The sequence below is a fragment of the Boleophthalmus pectinirostris genome, unplaced genomic scaffold (genome assembly GCF_026225935.1).
Source record: "Boleophthalmus pectinirostris isolate CB_2022bp ecotype Guang Dong unplaced genomic scaffold, ASM2622593v1 HiC_scaffold_3, whole genome shotgun sequence".
NCBI lineage: Eukaryota > Metazoa > Chordata > Actinopteri > Gobiiformes > Gobiidae > Boleophthalmus > Boleophthalmus pectinirostris.
Genome location: NW_026571299.1, coordinates 43,091,989 through 43,113,473, shown reverse-complemented (window position 1 = coordinate 43,113,473; position 21,485 = coordinate 43,091,989). Strand labels below are relative to the sequence as shown.

General features: G+C 39.5%; 1 protein-coding gene across 1 annotated transcript in view; it reads left to right on the top strand.

Moving 5' to 3' along the window:
• The window catches only part of LOC110170200 (band 4.1-like protein 1), a 104,078-nt gene extending 86,107 nt beyond the window's left edge, over positions 1-17,971 (top strand). Inside the window, 7 exon segments of the mRNA XM_020935831.2 lie at positions 1,530-1,679; positions 11,672-11,788; positions 14,382-14,447; positions 14,552-14,647; positions 15,090-15,170; positions 15,268-15,384; positions 15,611-17,971. Of these exon segments, the coding sequence (XP_020791490.2) occupies positions 1,530-1,679; positions 11,672-11,788; positions 14,382-14,447; positions 14,552-14,647; positions 15,090-15,170; positions 15,268-15,384; positions 15,611-15,616 (633 nt within the window). The 3' untranslated portion in view covers positions 15,617-17,971.
• Positions 17,972-21,485: the final 3,514 nt, after the last annotated feature.

Here is a 21,485-nt window from a genome sequence, read left to right as displayed (position 1 = left end):
TGGTTTAGTCCTGGTTTAATCCTGGTTTAATCCTGGTTTAGTCCTGGTTTAGACCTAGTTTAGACCTAGTTTAGACCTGGTTTTAGACCTGGTTTGGACCTGGGTTTAGACCTGGTTTTAGACCTGGTTTAGTCCTGCTTTAGTCCTGCTTTAGTCCTGGTTTAATCCTGGTTTAGTCCTGGTTTAGACCTAGTTTAGACCTAGTTTAGACCTGGTTTTAGACCTGGTTTGGACCTGGGTTTAGACCTGGTTTTAGACCTGGTTTAGTCGTGCTTTAGTCCTGCTTTAGTCATGGTTAATCCTGGTTTAATCCTGGTTTAGTCCTGTTTAATCCTCTTAAATCCTGTTTTAGACTTGGTTTAGACCTGGTTTGGACCTGGTTTAGACCTGGTTTTAGTCCTGCTTTAGTCCTGCTTTAGTCATGGTTTAGTCCTGGTTTAATCCTGGTTTAGTCCTGGTTTAGACCTAGTTTAGACCTAGTTTAGACCTGGTTTTAGACCTGGTTTGGACCTGAGTTTAGACCTGGTTTTAGACCTGGTTTAGTCCTGCTTTAGTCCTGCTTTAGTCATGGTTTAGTCCTGGTTTAATCCTGGTTTAGTCCTGGTTTAGACCTAGTTTAGACCTAGTTTTAGACCTGGTTTTAGACCTGGTTTGGACCTGAGTTTAGACCTGGTTTTAGACCTGGTTTAGTGTCCGGCAATGAGTGGAATTACCGGGGGGAAAAAAAGAAAAAAAAAGGGGGATATAGCCCGAAATGTGAAAACAGGAAAATACCACCGTGTAATCCATTTATTTCAGCAAAGTAACTGTAATCTAATTACCTCTCATTGAAACAGTAACTGTAACTGAATACAGTTACTCATAATTTGTACTCTGATTACGTAACTCTGGTACATGTAATCTGTTACTCCCCAACACTGTTTATATGTTAATTTGTAAGGCTCCAAATGTATTCCACTTGTGAACCTTTGGTGACTATCTCACCAGTTATAAAGAAAGCTAATAACATAACTTCTTACCTCATCTGTTTTACTTTAAATTTCCTTAACTCTTCACCTTTGACCTCTTGAACTTTTAACCTTTCTATGCTGCTGTAGTTGGATCAGGAGACTACACCTCGACACAAGAAGGAGGTACAGCTAACTGTTTAGATAATGCCACATCCACCTCTCCATTGAAATTATAGGATACTTTTATATTTTTGGAAATGTCATATCGATTTGACATCCTGTTTTTTTTATGTGTTGTTTATGTTCCTACTGGATGAGTAATTTTGTATTCTCCTCCACACTGTCTTAAAAGTGTACTTGTGCTTGCTGAATTTATATTTCAATTTCCATATTTATTGCATGTCATGTATATGCCTGGATACTTCATCTATCCATACTTAACATTGCACCTCTTCTTATCTCTTGTTTCTACCAGCTCTGAGCTCTAGTCATGCATAGCAGATTACAGTGTGTATCAACTCGGCTCCAAATCTCTTGCCAATCTCTTTTGTTTATTTGTGTTCTTCTTTGCTTTTGCAGTTCCTGGACAAGTCCCAGGATGTGTTGCTCAAGCACCAGGCCAGTATCAACGAGCTGAAGAGAGCCCTGAGGGAGCCCAACAGTAAACTGGTGAACCGAGAGAAGCGTCTGTCTGCCACCTCCCCAACCGGCACTCCGGAGAAGAAGGCAGTGAGTCAATCTCTAGTTTATTTACCCGTTCAAATTTGATCTGATTGCCGTGGCATTTCAGAATTGGCTCAGTGTAGATGAATTCTTGAAAGAGCTGCTGAATTATAAGGCTCTGTCTGATGTTTTTTTAATTGAAATTGAGTTATTTATGTTATTTTTTCTGAATAATTTTTATTTTTTTTTATTTTTTTTTTTATTTTTTTTAAGGGTTTGGTATTTTTTTTTTTTTTTTTTTGGTTTATATGTTCAAAAAATCCGTTTCACAGTCACATTGTGTTCTATGAATGGTCAGAGTGGTCACGTCTTTTGACACGCTTTTATTTTCTGGCTTTTAACACCACATGAATTGTGCGGTCCTCTGAGTCTTTTATTGTTTTATTTTTTCACTTTCAGCTGTTGTTTATTTAGTTTATTGTTTTTCACTTCTATTTATTATTTTAGGTTTTATTATTATTTCATGAGCACTGTTGTAGTATTGTTTGTTTTTAATCGTTTTCTGCGCAGCACTTTCAAAACGTTACAGTTTATGGCCATACCAGCTTGTCAAAGCCTGATCCCGTCAGATCTCAGAAGCTAAGCAGGCTGGGCCTGGGTAGTACTTGGATGGGAGACCATTGTGTCCTTAGGCAAGACACTTCACCCACATTGCCTAGTATGAAAGTGGTGTGTGTGTGTGTGTGAGTGATGGTGGTGGTCGGAGGGGCCGATGGTGCAGATTGGCAGCCTCTCTTCCATCAGTCTGCCCCAGGGCAGCTGTGGCTACAGTAGTAGCTTACCACCACTGAGTGTGGAGTGACTGAATAATGAATTGTAAAGCACTTTGTATCCTGAAAGGTGCTATATAAATGCTATCAATCAATCAATCAATAAAATGCTATATAAATAAAGTGAAATGGACTGAATCTCAAAACTACCCAGAATCTGTGCCCTGAATTCTTTTGAGGTGAAATAGGGATTTCAAAATGTGCTCTTTACACCCGAGCAGGCAACAGATGCGTAGGAGAAAACTCATATTAACATTTAAAAGCATTTTGTCCTCAGCCTGCCACTGCTTTTTCAAGACATTCAGTGAAGCTTTGAAATTTAAATTTCATTCCCCTGCCACACTTGGTAAATTATTGGATGCCATAGCAACAATGTGACACTCTTTCACCCCCTCTCCTATCAAAACATGAGACTTTCACCCATTGGGAACATTAGCAGTTGCTGTGGAGGTCTTAAAATATATATTAAGTAAACTTGCAAATCACTGCTCACCAGGAGGTAGATGAAATGCAGGATTGAAGTGACACAGAGAGTAAAGAGGGGAAAGGCCTCTAGGAAAGAGATAACCATTTAAAACCCAAATCACTCTAGCTTATATACATATTTTCTAGTGATGGGCGAATGGAGCCTCGTGAAGCATTGACACCTCAGTCGCAATATTGTCTCAAATGGTTCGACGTGTCTGAGACCTCGGAGAAACACTGACCTCTAGTGGACAAATGTAACCATTGGCATGATGCAGGTGTCTCAGCATTGATGAAGTATTGTTAGTGTAAGACAATACTTGTGTGCAGAGCAACACCGTACCTAACAACAACAATAATAATGATGATTTAAAGTAATATGTAAAGAGCAACATAAATAGCAGCTGTAAATAAGAAAATTGGTGTTACCTTGTTGGGTGGAATTAGATCAAAGTGATCCCAAACCATGGATCACTTTTTTCCACTTGTAGATGCCATCGAAAATGAAACAAATGCCAAAAGTCGCCAAAATCACCACTAACGTCACACAATACTCCTCACTACCCAACATGTTTAAGAAATATTGGCGCATCTTTTATACCAGGGGAGCTCACACTTTTTCAGCATGTGAGCTACTTACAAAATGACCAAGTCATAAATGATCTACCTAATACAAAGCCAAACAAACTGCACTGAAACACTCTGTGCCCCTTTTTTGGACCCTCACCCACAGTTTGAGAACCTCTTCTTTAAGAGAACTTCCTCTGGCACTTTACACAAAACTGTGAAAAAAGTGAAGGAAGATTTTTAAACCTGTTTTTTAAAGTTTCAAACTGGAGTTGCATTCTTTTCTGGTTTTGCAGTGATATTTACCAGCCTCTGCACGTTTACCAAACCAAACGCACATCGTGACAAACACAGATGCATTTGTGCACTTTTGTTAGACAAACTTCAGTCAAATGTGGCAGTAGGTCTGTTCTGTAGATCCGCTCTATGCTGTAGACCTGCTTTGTGCCAACACTGGAACACAAATTTAGACTGGTTTTTGCTTCACGTTTGGTCTTGCTCTTCTAATCAGCCGCACTGTGGGAGGGGCTTGTGTTCGCTGTACGCAGGAAGGAGCGAGAGCGTGAAAAGGCGAGGGGCGGCGTGCTGACGTGAGGCAGATGGACAGGTAGGATGTTTAGGAAGTTGAACCTGCCCTGTGATGCACGCTGGTACACGAGGGCACACGCTGTTGCAGACGAGCCGTGCATAGGGAGCGTGTGTGTTTGTGATGTGCCGTAGAGTCTCCGCGGGTTTCAAATGAGCGCACAGGCTGAACTGAGACGCCCCACACGCTCCTGCACCCCGCTACAAGTTTATTACCAACAGCAGCGACCGTAATGAAATATGATCGCACTTGTTGAGTGTCAGACCTTGAGTGAGAGACAAGACAGAGTCCAAACGTGAGTCCGAGATGAGACACGGCGATCTACCCACACGACCTTGGCAATCGACTGGTAGATCGCGACCGCCGTATTGAGCACCCCTGATTTATACTGTAGCAGTTTAGTGCTTGTCAAAACACAGAAGTGCGCTGAACACTCTGAAGCACTCTGAGCCAATCGCAGAGCAGCACATTCACAGAGCCAATGAAACGCTTCAATACACTGAAGCGATTAACACGCAGAGCGAAGCAGTAGGGGGAGGGACCGACACTTCCACACTTTGGTCACGTGAGCGGCTGCTGCGAAACGAGCTCCGAGGCAGTGCTCCGGAGCAATTTGTTTCAGAAAAAACGAGACGTGCTCCGGAGCTCCGTCTAATTTGCCCATCACTAATATTTTCCTAAATTGACAGTTTCAGCTTTAAACCATGTTATAATGTTTCCACATCAAAAACATACTGAGTAGTTTTTGGCTTCATTCACGCTTATTTCATCAATCCAGTTTACGGTTGTCAGCACCAAGAAGTAAAATATTTTTTTTATAATCTGTTCTAATGGTTGTTTTCTAGTAGAATGGATGAGTTGGTGTTGAATTATTAAGTATATAAAATAATAATGGTGATTGAAATGACCTAAATCCCAAAAGAAAGATAAACAGAGCCATTACAAACCACAAATGATTGAAGTGAAATAAATGACGGTGACTTTGGTTTATATGGATGGTTGTGGCATAGCTGAGAACGGGGTGAGTAAGGGGAGAAAGAGGAAATTCATATGAAAAGCCTCAAGGATAATTGGTCGAGGGGGGAGAAGAAGGCTATGATTGCCTGACAGTCACAGATGGGTGACAAGAGGTAGGAGCAAGAAAGATATGGAAATATAATGGCTTCCTGGTTAAATGTACATAACCTTTATTCAAGGCATTATAAAACATATTTTCTTTATTACGTTAACAGTTCTTGGTAATGCCAGCTTATTTAAAGGTCCTATATTATGCAAGATTGTCTCTTTAAACCATGTTAGAATGTGGTTATCTCTGTCTACTAGTCTGTCTGCGTCTCCAAAACTCAAAAACTCAAAAGTTCTTTACTAAAAAATGGCAGTTCTGAAATCATCCTGACTGACTGCATATTAACTCTGCCTAAATATGCAGGATTTGTGTGTTTAAACATGTGTGAATGAAACAAAACACAACTCCTAATGTGTTTATGATAAGAAAATAACATTATAGCAGATAAGAAAATAGATTAATATGGGTCCTTTTATATCTTGGATCTAGGGCTGCACAGTATATCAAAATCAAATTGAAATCATAATTTGAATTGGCCCAATAGCAAATTGCAGTCTGTAGTTATTTAGGTAGTAGAATACCCTCTGCAAAGAAAAATCTTGTAAATGTAGTTTAGACCTCTACAAAAATTTTCTGGAAATCATGGGATCTTCCAGGGTTATTTACAGTGTGCACTTTAAACAGAACCTTTCCTTTTTAAAACAGAAAGTCCAAATAGTCACAATACTTTCACTTTTAGATTTTTTTTTTACTCAAAATGGTGCAGCTTTTGGATCACAGAAGTTATGAAGTTGTCTCTGAGCTGTAGTTGCCGACAGTCCCTGCTCTTCTGTCTGTAACAATCAGATTATTCCCAAAGTGTCAACTACTGTCTGCAGCACAAAATGTAATCTTCCATGTGCCTCGTGTAATTCGCTCTGACTGACGCTCCAAGGCTGGGAAAGACTCAGGGCTCTTCAAAAATTCTCTAGACATTCAGACACACACACTCCTTTGATGTAGTTACCGGAAGGGAACATTTGAATTGCAAATGGATGCTGATTTGGTTCTGTGGATTTAATGACTGTCAGGTACTCGGAATTTGGTGTTTTTGTTTGAAACTTTCGTAGCACCCTTGCTGTTTTCTGTGTGTATATTTGCAGCTTTCTCTAATACTTTGCACTTTTTCTATAATCTCTTTCTCTCTTCTACTATGTGTTGTTCAGTCTGTGGCCCGAGCCAGAGAACCTGTAAACAGCCTGTCTGTGGAGGGCTTTGTCCAGAAGACTGTGATCGCTTCTCCTGAGGTTGCAACTCTTTCTCTTTCCTGTTTTCTGTTGAACCATGTGAATGTCAATGAATATGTGTTAGATTACACTCTGTTGTGTTATTATTTATCCATTGTTGTCAATTACTTGAAACATTGATCAGGCATAACATGTGACCACCTGCTGTTACGTTCCTGATTAAATGCTGTCACATTGACACAACATCAAATGCAGAAGTTCTTTGTTGCATTGATTTTTACGTGCATAATTGATCATCAGTTCATCACTGTAAATTCTTTGAAAAAAAAAACAGAAGTGTTGTCACAATACTAAAATTTCAAACTTGATTTCGATACTAGTTTTTTAGAGTAGTTAGTTTTTTTTTTAAAGATTGTAATTTTCAACAGAAACATATTTTTGTTTTTACAATAGTTCTGATGAAACTGTTAAAGAAAGTTTTATTTTTTTTTCCAATATCATCATATTTGAGTATCTAACTTCAGTACCAGTTGTGGTATTGATTAGTAGCAGATTTTCAATACTTTTGACAACCCTAATAGATACTGATCACTGCAGGCCACACAAACAGTTGTACTGATGCTCTCTCTCTGCTACTTGACTATAAACGTTCTGTGCTTATAACAGATAATGTTGGAAAAAATCTCCTTCTGCCTTCTGCTGTCAGTGGTCTGAGATTTGTCTGATTGATGTATCACAAAAATAACTTTCAAAAGTTTACTCTTGCCCATTGTCTTAAAGCTTTGTAATTCTCAAACTGTTTCTATGATGCAGCCTCCGCACCTGGCGTTTCTAACTTTTTCCAATCTATACCAACATATAGGGCTCCGAAGAGTGGGTATTGATTGAAAAACAAGAAAGTTATCAAGAGCATGACTGGAAGGCAGAAGAAAAGAGCCGACTAGCTGCCTCTCCCCCTTTCACTCCGGAAGGCTCTTGGGAGCCAAACGAGCAGGAGATAGACATAAGCCAGATGAGACACGCAGAGGTAACAGGGTATGACAGGAAAGAAATGAAAAGCCATATCAATGAGATCCCCTCGACCAAAGCGACCCGAGAGGCAGACGTGTGCGCTGACGCTGGACCAGCAAACAAAAGCCGCTTTGTGATTCAATTACTGGAGGATGCTGATAAATCTCTAAGCAAAGCCCCTCAAGCGCAAGACCCTGAGGCAAACAGCGGTGTTGCCCTGGGCCCAAGACCCATCAAAGAACGTTCACGCAAAAAGAGGCGGCCGCAAAGTCTTAATTTGGGAATGCATGGAGAATACCGTAAAGGAAGAGAAGATTCTTCTGGAGACGACAACTCTGAATCAGGTGACAGCTCAGAGGAGGCAGCTAAAGTTGTGCATCGTGGGGAGTCAGTGGACAAGATGAAAGATAATCAAGGGAAGGAAGAGTGCAGCAGAGCTTTTAAGAATAGCAAACAAGATGGTAGGTCTGCTATCGAATGCAGAGAAGTGTCCAGGCAGACTGTTGAAGGTGTGAAGAAAATAGTTAACTTAGTAGATATTGATTCCAGCCCCGTGAATGGACCTGGAAAGGTAGAGCAGGAGAGCACTTTATCGGCGGTAAAAGGGGGGCCAAAGGTCAGAGGGAAGGGTATTATTGACAACAAGGAGTTAGCTGAGGTCAAGCTTCGGCAGGTCCGGACACATGAGAGGAAGGTGAGCTCGGGAGGAGAGGATTTTGATATGGTCCCTGGAGAGAAGAGGACGTCTCTACACAGACTGTCAGGAAGCCACCAGTCAGAGATCACCAGGATCGTCCCGCTGAAGCCTGAACGCTCAAAAAGTGTTGCATGCAAAGACGAACGGGACAGAGCCGGACAAGACGAACTGCGACAAGTGTTCAGAAGAGAATACCGCTGGTCTGTGGGCTCACCAGAGGGATCGTCAGACCTCAACTGGACCGAAGTCACAGCGTTCCATCCAGAATTCCTCAGAGATTCCGATTCTAAAACAGAACTTTTTGACCATGCTGGAAGAGGGCCCTCAGAGAGCCAGTCATTTGGCTCAAAGTTGTCGACAGTCCCTAAAATGGCCCCACCTGCTCCGCCAGTAAAAACACAGAAGGTGAGAGAGTCGGGTTTGATCCTGAGGAACAGCCGGAGTGCAGGTCGGGAGCAGGGCCTTGATGCTGCCAAGAAGAGACTCTCGGTAACACACCTCTGCCTCCAGTCAAACTGAGCATCGCATGAGCTTCAGACAGACGCACCCATTGTTATTTTCAGTGACTTGAACCATTCATCCATTTAGCCTCTTTGAAGAAAGCAAACTTGTGTATCTACTGCTTTGGTTGAAATGTTTGCTTCATGATTGAATTTGCTCAAAATCAAGTTTGGACTTTTCTCAATGTGTCACCGTAACGTCACACTTTAAATTAATTAACATATTGATTAATATTCAGGATATATTTTCTGTCACAGTCATTAAATATGCTTTAAGGGTGTTTTAAGTCAAAATCTAAATTTGTCAAATTCAATATTAACAAGCTAATTTAGTTAGAAACCAATTGGTGTGTGGTCGTCAGGAGAGATTTTGTATTTTCTCTTGTGCCAAAGATGTATTGACTTTTACCCATCAATATGGTTCAAAGTCATTTTATTAATGAAGGCCTCACAGCATTCACAAAATAAAGTTGTAAAACGTCTACTGAATTATACCAGCTGTTCCAAACACATTAATCCTTTGGCTATGAAGTCTAAGTAGTAGATTTCCTGCATCAGTTTCACCAAAGCAGCATGGCTGCATTTGGCACAGGGAGTAGAAGATTAAATTCAAAGTTGAAAACTTCAATTGGCTTTCCTCATTTTCTTGTCATAAAAATGTGCATACATGGGAGCAATCTGAACTACTGCCAACCAATCATAAATTGAGCTAATATCTATATCATTATATTCAAACATTGATTTAGAGGCTCTTTGTGGACAGTTAAATGATCTGATCCATATTCAAATCCATGCTGCTAGTGTTGCATCATTCTATTTCGTGATAGCGATCATGCAATAAATGCATGCACATTTAAGATGCATGTTGTATGTAACATTTATGTTATACATGGCTGTATATGTATGTTGTTGATAGTAAAGCCATACTCAAAATGATATGTGACATAGTTTACGATATGTAAATACCATTTGTACATGCATGTCACAGTTCATAATTTTAGATCCAACATTTTTGCTGACATCTCTGTATGAAATGCAATACTAACCTAAACTTGGGTTCTCAATGTTAAATCTAATATAATAATCCTCATTAGCGTTTCAATTTCACACTGCATTTCCTTTTAAATTACCCAGAATATTAAGTCTATGAGCTCTCACATTGATTGCTTAATGGCCCTATGTGCTGGTGAGGAAACATGCAATCTGTATTGTACATGACTAAAACAGAATCCTAGTTTAGGTGGGTGTGTGTTGTACTTGTTGTCTGTATCTCTGTGTAACTAACCACTGTCATGCCTCTCTGCTACTCTGCTTCACTTTACAGGAACCTGTCTCTACTCCTGCCATTTATGAGGAACCTTTTGCAGATTTCAAGGTTTTTCAGGTCGATTTGTACATTGCTCTATGCTCATCCTTGATCTATTCTCATCCCACTTGACAGGCTGCATCTCTTTTTCTCTTCATGTAAAAGACAAAATTTAACAATTTATTTTGCTGTCTATTCATCATGGTCTTTTGTAAGATTTAGTTCCACAATAGATAACATTCAGTCTTGCAAAGCCAGAGATATCATATATCTTTTGAGTATTTCAGTAAAACTGAATTGAATCATACTCTGTTTTGCTATTACAATTTCCTACTGTCATTTTATATCCAGTTTTAGAGATCAAATAGCATTTCTAAGTACCACTGAACTGAATTATACTATGTTAGGTCTTTTACACATTTCTGTGGTGCATGTTGTTGAGTTTAAGACTAAGTGGACATGGAATTGCAATGAAAGTGGTTCAACTTGTCTTAGGCCTAAAATGCTAGAGAAATTTGTCCTCTGTATTTGACCCATCCTTCATTCCCACTGGGGGAACCTGCTAACAAACATATTAAGAAAATGTGTATAATAATCGGTATAAAGTAAATCAGACAGTAAAAAAGCATAACTTAACTCTTCCCTAGTGCAAATTCCATTCAGTCTATAAACGTTTAGTAAAACGTCTTGTTAGTAATTCAATTTTAACATTTTTGGATGCAACTTACAATTCAGTTCTCAATGTGCATTTTCACTTCATATCATCATAATGTAAACTGCAGCCTGGTTTTGAAGTGTTGTGTATACATCAGAAGGAGCTGGCGGAGAGGAAAACTGAGTACGGTGCTGCATCAGAGGAGGAGACCTTGTCCAGTGTGAGAGAGAGCCACCTGGGTATCGAACGCAAGTGCTCCAGCATGACCGTCAGCTCTACGTCTAGTTTGGAAGCAGAGGTGGACTTTACCGTCATCACAGAGCTGCAAACTGGTGCTGAGGACTACCACAGGGGGGCACCAGAGCCAGGAGAGAGGCAGCCCGAGGTGGGACGTGAAGACTTTGAAGAGACATCCAAGTTCTATTCTGCCAGGCTCATGGGCACCAAGTCGCCCCTGATGGAGGAGAGGTCTGAGGATCCCGGTCATCCTGAGGTAGATGGGTCTTCACTGTATGCCCACCACCCACGGACTCACCTGCCTGGAATTTTTGTTGGCTCATTTATTTTTCATTTATCATTCATTTCTTTTTGTTTTGGTTGTATATTTAGTTTTTTGTTATTTCTTTGTTGTTATTTATGAGATGATGAGTGCACCATGTAAGTTTTCTATTTTCTTATGGTCTGGTTATATCCATGGAGATATGTCAGGGAGATTGCATTCCGTGGAATATACCACAGTGTGGCATTAAACTTGCTTATTATTTAACTATAGGTGCTTTTACAATACAATAGCACCTCTCCACAAATTGGACTTAAAAATTGGTATGGTGGTTGTCTCCAGGGAAATAGATAAGTTTAATATCATACTGTGAAAAATTCAAGGCAAAGCAACAGTATCTCCATGGTGGCAGACCCTCCACCTGGAAAGTTGCACAGTGCACCTTTAATTAATTAATTTTATGTTAATTTGTCAATAGTGAGATGTTTTATTTCTGTTTATATCTGATGTAACTGACCTTCATATGTCATGTACAACCCCCCATCCTTTAACACTTCTCATTTATTTTAATATTTTGGTGAACATAACCTTCACATAATCTTCTCATCTACATCATATAGATATGAACCTTTTGTTTGGCTTTTTTACAGCCTCCAGTGGCCAGGAAAGAGCCCAGTTCAGTGAGAGTCTCCCACATGCTGAAGAAGTCTGAGATGCACACCAATGGATCAGAAGTCCACCACAACATCATGAACATAGAATCACAGGTAAACACACATCAAAATGTCAAACTAATTATGAACAATTTGTTTTCCCTTTGTTTGTTTTTTGTAAATGTGGATTGAAAATTTGTCAGGGAAATGAAAATCGGCAACCCATAGCACCCCATCACAAGAGAGCCCTGCAGGAGTTTTAATATAATGTGATTTGTGTTGCTGCACAGATTCTTTGGTGCCTCATTTACTTTCATTGAGCCTTGTTTAGCTCTATTGTAATTTAGTTCCAGAGTAAGACATAGTGGACTAGAAGTGAATTATACACAGCTAAACATTCAAATTGGTCACAATTATACCTATAAAATATCTATCTCAGTTTACTAACAACTGTTCTGGGATATTTTTTAAAACATCACAATCAAAAATGTTTTTCATAGTCAATAGTTACTATGTCCGAAATTATATATTCGTTATGTAAGAACAGTGTCGGGGAGTAACAGATTACATGTACCAGAGTTATGTAATCAGAGTACAAATTAAGAGTAACTGTATTCAGTTACAGTTACTGTTTCAGTGAGTGGTAAATGGATTACAGTTACTTTGTTAAAATAAATGGATTACATGGTGGCATTTTTCCGTCACATTTTCACATTTTGGGTCTATATCCCACGTCTCCTTCCGTACAACACCACTGTTCTCCTGTGCACCTCTAAACCAGAACTAACACCAGAGCTAACGCCAGGACTAAACCAGTCCAGGACTAAACCAGGTCTAAACTAGGACTGAACCAGGTCTAAACCAGGACTAAAATCAGGTCTAAACCAGGACTAAACCAGGTCTAAACCAGGACTAAAACCAGGACTAAACTAGGACTAAACCAGATCTAAACCAGGACTAAAACCAGGACTAAACCAGGACTAAACTAGGACTGAAGCAGGTCTAAACCAGGTCTAAAACCAGGTCTAAACCAGGACTAAACCAGGAACTAAACCAGGACTAAACATCTTATATTAAGTAAGTAAACAGTTGTTTATTCATGGAGACTTGGGCTCAACAGACAATTTAAAGAGAACAAACAAGAATTTTCAAGATGTGGTTGTTACATTCATGTAGTTTTAAAAAACATGACAATATCAAGTAATTCAAAGTATTCAGATTACGTTACTCACTTTATGTAATTTACTGGATTCTGTTACAAACTACATTTTGGGGGATGTAATCTGTAATCTGTAGGGGAATACATTTTAAAAGTAACCTTCCCAACACTGTAAGAATAAGCAGCTTTGTCATCAAGGGGATTTGATTTAATTGTCCAATCTATATCACAGGTAAATGTCAAAAAGTATTGCAATCCAAGTATTTCTAAAAATACTTTTACTTATGTATAGTTAATGTATAGTGGCCCCCTTGACCTGACCAGCCAGTCCCTTGTACATTCTGTTTGAATCCATCTGAAACTGAACGATGAAGCGTAAATCCACCGCCTTAACTTGGGCTGGTCCAATCACAGCCGCTAATTTGTATCACGTGTCTCTCACATGCAGATCAAAATACATGATTCTTTACCTGAGATAATAACAGTTTAGTGCTTTGATTCTTGTCGCCATGTTTGTTTTGACTCTAACAGACCATATGTCTCCCTGATTGGTTAATTCACCTGCCAGTCACGCCCAGCTGAAATTTGGGAGATAATAGGATATGGTTCCATATGGACTACAGTAGTTGTGGTAATGACTAATGAGAATCCAGAATAAAGGAGGAAGTGTCCGAAGCCTATTTCTATATCCACTAGTCCCATGGTCCAAATATGTGAGTGGCATAATAGCATCATTATGACTGATTACAGCATTGACAGGACATTTATGAGCAGGATGAAAGCAGGTGCCAGTCCATTCATGTGGGCACGCTGAGGTTTGAGATTGGCCCACAGGTGCATGATTAAACCATAATGGCGATGGCAGATCTCTTCAGCTGCAGCTAATGGCACGGATCAAGTCAGGCACAATGTGGACACGGGCTTTGAAGTGAGGGCTCAGTGGTGAGACAGATTTGCACAGACATCACAGTAAGCTTATGTAATGAGTGTCAGTATAGCTGCAATTAGCAATCAATGCTCCTGTACCGCTTTAGAGTGAACACATCCTGATAATAGCAAGTGAGTATGCACAGAAATGAACAAGAAACACAGGAAGTGCAAAAAAACTAAAAAGTAATTGATGATTAGAAAATTATTGATAATTAAAATGATTGTGCCACCTCGTGACAAAGCTTTGATTTTGAAGACGATGTTCAAGGCTCAACTCTCTGGCCTGACTGGCCATGACTTTTTCTATGGAGCATGTAGAAATGAGCATGAGAAACTGATAAATATGTTTATTGATTTTATTTATTTTGAAATTAGAATATAATCACTGACACAACAAGGTAGAAGTTGCTGAAACTCTTGCTCCAATTTAATGAATACATGCTTCCCCCTGGTGGACAATATTTGTGTCACCTTTTTGTGAAGAGTTAATTCTTTCAATGTCTTGTAGAAGCCTACATTTATTATTGTAAAATGAAAATTATTCCGCAAGATTTTTCTTGTAAGTTTGCTAATGCACACATTCAGATAAGTAAACAGACGTTTGTGTGTGTTCCTTAGAGCTACAGAGAGATCAGCCCACGGGATGTCTCTGCATCAGTTTCCATTAAAGAGAATGGCTCACCTGTAAGTACAGCTGTGAGGAGATGAATGTGTGTTGGATGGGGTAATATATATATCATGAATATATAATGAAATGTGATCAAATGTGTGTGTTCTATTTGTGACAGGTAAAAGGCAGCGCTGTGGGCAGGGAGTCAGTTGTGTCCCCTCTGACCATCACTGCTGAGAGTGTCACCTCGGCAACCACAACTCAAGTTACCAAGGTAACACTTCTTCTGTTGCCATGATTACTGTTACACTACAGAGGTTTCAAATACATGATGGTTCTTCAAAAGAAAAACAAACAAACAAAAAAACTGCATATATGACAAATTCAACACGTTATCGTCTCTAAACACAAATAATAATAATGCATTGGATTTATATTCAATTTGGATTTATATTCAAGACACCCAAAACACGTTACAGTGCATTATTAATTCACTCTACTCAGTTACGGTCTACTATAGCCACAAGTGCCCCATGATTTGATCACACTTTAGAACTGGAATGTGATCAAATCTTAAACACCCACAATTCAAATAATGTGGAAATTACATCTGACAGTGCCTTAGCAGTTTGATGTTGTGTGTTTTTGTGCATTTTCTGTTTGGTCTAACTTATGTTTTCACTCAGTTGCTTTGATAATTGTGCACTCTCTCTCAGACCGTGAAGGGTGGCTACTCAGAGACTAGAATAGAGAAAAGGATAATCATCACTGGGGACGATGATGTGGATCAGAACCAGGTATCTGCTTGTGTCTTCTGAAGTGGTGCTACCTGCAGTTTTAATATTCAGTAGTAAATGGATCCATAATGCTCTGTGCTCTGCCCTGTGTCCTCAGGCTCTAGCTATGGCCATCCAGGAGGCCAAACAGCAGCACCCAGACATGCTGGTGACAAAAGCTGTGGTAATCAGAGAAACAGACTCCCCCACTGATGATCTACAGCACAGGACTCAGGTACATGACTACTAACTTACCAACGCAGGAGCCTATTTTTCATTTTGTGGCAGCAGTTTGTTATTGCCAGTCATGATAATCATATTGGTCTAATGCACTAAAATCTAATTTAGTTCAAGATAAATCTGTGGGAAATCAAACTGAGAATGTATAGTCTGTCTGTTTAAATGATGACCATATTACTGTACTTTTTATCATTATTGTGTGTGTGTTTGTGCCTTTGCAGTCATGATTGATCCTGGAACCTGTGAGGGGCCTCTAGGGGACCCTGATGTGTGGTCTGCACAAAAATCCACCTCCCTGTAGAAGAGGACCATATCACTACTATGTACATACACACAACAACAGACCGCCTTCACCTAGTAGTACTCCTCTTTAGACAAATCAACTGTGACCCCGCCTTCTGTCCACTCCTAGCCAATCTTAGCACTCTATTTGAAAGACACTCAGAGAATGACTTTTTGCTTCAATAGAGTGTGACTGTTGTTAATATATGACTTTGGTTTGCTCATGGCTATTTAATCCAACCTGGATTTATAAACTCAACCCTCTTCCATTTCAGAGACTTATTTGTAGACATGAACATAATGTAAAAATGCAGAAGAGCTGAGGAACAGCCAGGGTAAGGCTGGTATGGAGACATGGTGCAAGGATGGTGCCATCTCCTGGCCACAACATGTCAGTGTAACCAACAGCTACTATTATTATTACAAGCTTTTTACATTTTTATCTATATAGGATCTAATTTATGTTGAGTGTTTGCTTGTTTATGAAAATATGTATAATATCTTATATTATGATCTGCATGAAAATTTGAGCTGAGGGGATGGCTGATTGGAGGGGACATTATGAGCTTTGTTATGTTGAGCACCTTGAGAGACACTGGTCCCACAGACCCGAGGGACATGCAGGTGATGGACTCCTGCTTACGCCTGTTCTCACTGGATATTCACTGTGTCCCCCTGCTGTCACAGCCTGCTGTTGTCATTGCTGGTCATGCATTTCACTTGATTATTCAAACTGAAAAATGTTGGTCATAGTAATATAATAACATTGTTTTATTAGATATACATTTTAAAAAGTTATCTTTTCTGCCATGTTTTATTTATGATGGTGTGTTGTTGGATTTTTCAGGCTTTTGTGTGTAGCTCACTGACTTTGTCATACTTGATGAGTTTGGCCCTAATACATTCTCATTTATGATTGATGTCATATTCAGTAATATGACAGCACAGTGGGATTATTTAAGGTGATGAATGTAAGAGCTAATGGTTACCAGTTTAACTATCTGGCCATTGTTGGGGCTTTGAGTAGGCATCAGTTTAAACATGTTGGTATGGAGTTGACATCATATATTAATATTACAGCATTAATGTGTGGCTCTGTCACTGTATATATCTTTATATGATATGAGTCTTCAAAGGGATCTTTTAGAAGTCAGTTTTTCTTGATGGCAAGCTTATGGTATCCTTATAATGTACCAAAGTACGAGTGCCATGTTTCAGTCAATGCCATAATAAATCTATTTCTCATTACTATAGAACTATGTATTATACACTTGCCCATAGTCACACACTGCCTGGAACATCCATACACACTTTGGGTACTTTTCTGTTGGTTGAATATTTAGTTTTGCTGTATGTACATTTATTTATATGAGGAAGTGGATAGGAGCCCTGTGCTTTTCCTCTCTGACAGATGAAGTCAAGCCCTGCTAAGTGTGTCCCATAGCAACCAAGTATCCAAGCTCCACATTATAACTCTATAAAAGTATATCCAATTGAACCTACTATGCACCAATTACCATCTGCTCCAGCTAGGGCCGAACCCATGCTCTCACCGTTTTACGCTACAGTAGGGAACAGTGGGGTTTTGTTAGACTTGCAATAAACTCCTCTCCTCAGCCACATGTGTATAGAAGCATAGCAAACTCAAAGGAAAACTGCTGGAATCTTATTGCACCATTGACTTGAAAATGTTCACCTATGGGGGGAAATATAACTTGATACGTTATCAAACACTGGACTTAAGCAAAGGATAAACTGCACACTGAAATGATTAGGAAAATGGCTGCACTACTGATAGAGCTCACACTGGGGAAGTATAAGGCTTGTACAAATATATAAATATAGTAATAAATCTGTGTTATGGCTTGTATATCTCCACCAGGAGCATGAATGTGGGAGGACAGAGGTGCAATAAGAACACTACTTGAAAGGGTGCCTTGCGTTTTGGTGAGCCGCCACAAAAGTGTCTTGAAAAATGGAAAGCGGTGATAATAGATTAGTTATGGTTCAATATTTCATAACTTTTCCAGGCCCTGTTACAGTGATATAGAACCAGCAGTACATGAACACGTGCTTTTCCCACTGTCTAGCGCCCCCTGTTGATTCTGCGTGGCCTTTTTCGCTCCACATTCTTGCATCACAGTGCTTGGTGGTGTGTTTTTGCTGTAACTTGCATTGAGTCTAAATGGAAACATACATGCAAAAATAAATGTCTCAGTATGATTCAAATGTTGTGTCTGATTATAAAAAGAGGAATGACGTTGTATCTTATTATTATCAGTATAGTCTACACACCCTGAGATTTAACCTCTATAATAAAGGGCTTTTTGTAATGTAACAGTGTTGCAGGTATTATTGTTGCAACCTGTCGCCATCTTGTGGAACTGTCTGGAACTGGTATACTCAAGCACTTTCTCTGTGTATTTTATTGTCATCTAGTGTCTATTCACTTGAACGACAAGAACTGTAAAATTGAAGAGACGTGCTGCTAATTTCTTACATATTTAATTCCGCGGCATGATTACATTTTTTAACACTTCCACATCAGTTACCTATACATAAGTCTGTGTGATCACACTTATATCACTCATTTCACTTCGAATTAAATAAAGCAAGACCCAGTTATTCATATATAGTTTTAATAATGCTAAAATGAAAGTGCGTTTGTGATTTTGACATTCCAACACATTTTGTAGTTGAATCTTTTGACCTTTACTCTACCATTTGCACGCTGATACATCTTTTGTCTGTTGGGTGGGTGCGAGATTGCTGCCATACATCTGTCAGTCTGTCCTGCGGTAAATATTCCACCATCTTTGCACCATCGGTTATAAGCTACTTTAAAAGTGCTCTATGTAACTTCTGAATTGGAGGGTTTTCTACTTGCTTGTCTCCATGGAGATCTTTTCTCTTTGACTGGAATGTTCCACAGTAGAACTTTAAACTTAAATCTCCCTTGCATTTGTTCAATAACAGATAATTTGTAGCTTAAAGGTTGTATGGAGGATTTTTTTTTACTTTCAAATTGTCAATGAAAGTTTAAAATACTGAGAATACAGAGATGGAGCAGCCTTGTAATTATGACAAAAAAAATAAATAAAAAAATGAAAAGAATGAAAATCGATCAACTGTGGACGTAGTGAGGCCAAATAAACATCAGCCAATAGAAAACAAGACTACCTCATTTTCTATTGGCTGTTCGGTTGTCGATCAAACTCCCTACCTTTCTAGTGTAACTGACTCACGGGCGCGTGGGGATTACGTGGTTTATGCAGCAGTTCTTGGAGGCTTTTTTAAACTGTAGCTTCTTTGCAGATCGCACAAAATTTGTTGAGATGGTGGACGAGAATCCACGAGCAGTTCCCCACAAGAGAAAGTCTGTTTTTGAGGTTGCTGAAAGAAGAAAAGTGGAAAAGGAGCAAAGACAAACTGAGGTGATTCTTGGAGATCTCGTCCAGCGATTTCGCGAATGAAGAGGACGAAAGGTCTAAAAACGGACGTATCGGTCGCTAAATTATTTCTACACAGGTCACTTCAGTGGTAATTCTGAACATGCACTGGCTGTAAAAAAAAGCTTGATTTCTGGAGTAAGGAGGCAGGAGAAGGTGTTTCTACTGAGGGACCTGTGGAGGAGGAAGGTGGTGTCACACACGCACAACATTTGAAAAAGGACTGTCGCTGTATTTCTTTTCCCTTAAAAAATCCTCTATACAACCTTTAAAACAAGCTTTTCCATACATCTGACCACTAACCTGTCTCCACTGTGATTATTCCACAGTATGGAAATAAACTTGGTAATCAAGTCAAAACAGTAATATCTCCATGGAAACAAGCAGACCCCCTGAAAAGTTACACAGTGCATCTTTAAGAGTGAATGAACTAATTGTATGCTGTGATAAGTGAGAATAATTCAACTAAACCAACTCTTACAATTCTAAAAATCAAGGGTAAACTCAAGATCTGTTTTTTTCCCACCATATATAGAGCTTAACCTAATACAGTCCCTGACAAAAGTCTTGTCACTTATCCATTTTGTAGAAACAAAAGCTTATAACCTTTAAATTAATCGATTGGTTTTAGAAATGTCTCATATGAAAGCTAAAACCCTCCCAAATTATGCTCAATATACTAAAATAAATTTGCTTCACTGAAGAAAGATTGATCATTTAATGAACACAGAAAGGTCAGATTTTGGCAAGACAAAAGTTTTGTTGCCTACAGAAAATTGAACAAATAATTTACTTCAAATACAAAAATATGTTGCATAACATCAGTGAATGAAGTAGTGGTGCTGTGAGATCCAGATTTAATATCTTGTATGACTCCATGAGCTTGAAGGACGCATCCATGCGGTTCAACAATGATTCATACAATTTGTTGATGAAGTCATCAGGAATAGCAAAGAAAGCATCTTACATGCCTCCCAGAGTTCATCAAGATTCTTTGGTTTTGCCTTCCATGCTTCCTCTTTCATTCTACCCCAGACCTGCTCAATGATGTTCATGTCTGGTGACTGGGCTGGCCAGTCCTGGAGCACCTTGATCTTCTTGACCTTGAGAAACTTTGATGTAGAGATAGAAGTATGTGATGGAGCACCATCCTGCTGCAAAATTTGACCCCTTTTATGGTTGGGAATGAAAGAGGAGCTAATACTTCTTGATATTTTAGGTTATTGATATTTGCCTTCCACCCTGCAAATGTCTCACACACCCCAGACTGGATGGAACCACAGACCAGGATTTTTCCGCCACCAAACTTAACTGTTTTCTGGGTGAATCTTGGATCCATGCAGCTCCAGTAGGTCTCCTACAATATTTGCAGCGGCTGTGATGTAATTCAACCGAGGATTCATCTGAGAAATCCACCTTCTGCCACTTTTCCAGTGTCCATCCTTTTATCAGGCTGTGGGCCTTGGCAAATGCCACACGGTTTTTTAATTGCCTTTTGTTTAGTGCTGGTTTCTGTGCACTGATTCGACCATGGAGACCATTTCGAGACAGAATTCTACAAACTGTTGTGGTTGACACAGGGACTTGAGGTGACCAGGCCTGGTGGAGTCTGCTGCAGTGGAAAAGGGGCCTTGGATTTTCGAATCAACAAACGGTCCTCCCGAGCAGTTGTCTTGTGGGGTCTGCCGGACCTGGGCTTGTCAAAAACATCTCCAGTCATTTCAGATCTTTTTCTTATTCTTTGTACTTGATGCTGAGACACATTGAAGGTGTCACCACCTCAGCAGTGGATCTGGTCTTCAGCCTCTTGATAATTAACGCTTTGGTCTCAGGGTGGATCTTAGGCATGTTGTCAGAGGTCAAGTTGCAGTTGATGTGAAGGTCTGGTGTGCTGGGGTTCTTTTTAAACACCCGCTAATTGATTGATCAGTAACTGATCACAGGTGAGGCTGTAATCTAGGATTGGGTGCATCATATGACAAGACGACAAGACATTTGTCTTGCCAAAATCTGACCTTTCTGTGTTCATTAAATGATCAATCTTTCTTCAGTGAAGCAAATTTATTTTAGTATATTGAGCATAATTTGGGAGGGTTTTAGCTTTCATATGAGACATTTCTAAAACCAATCGATTAATTTAAAGTCAGGTTATAAGCTTTTGTTTCTTCAAAATGGATAAGCAACAAGACTTTTGTCAGAGACTGTACATGGACATGTACAACAGGGGCAGATTTTTGACATTCAAATGTCTCTTATTCAGAAACTAGAGGGACTATTGAAATAAGTAAAGTATCAGAATGTAGGAAAGAGTTACACTCCAACAGGGTAAAGTTAAACCTGTGATATTCTTTCGAGTTGTTGACAA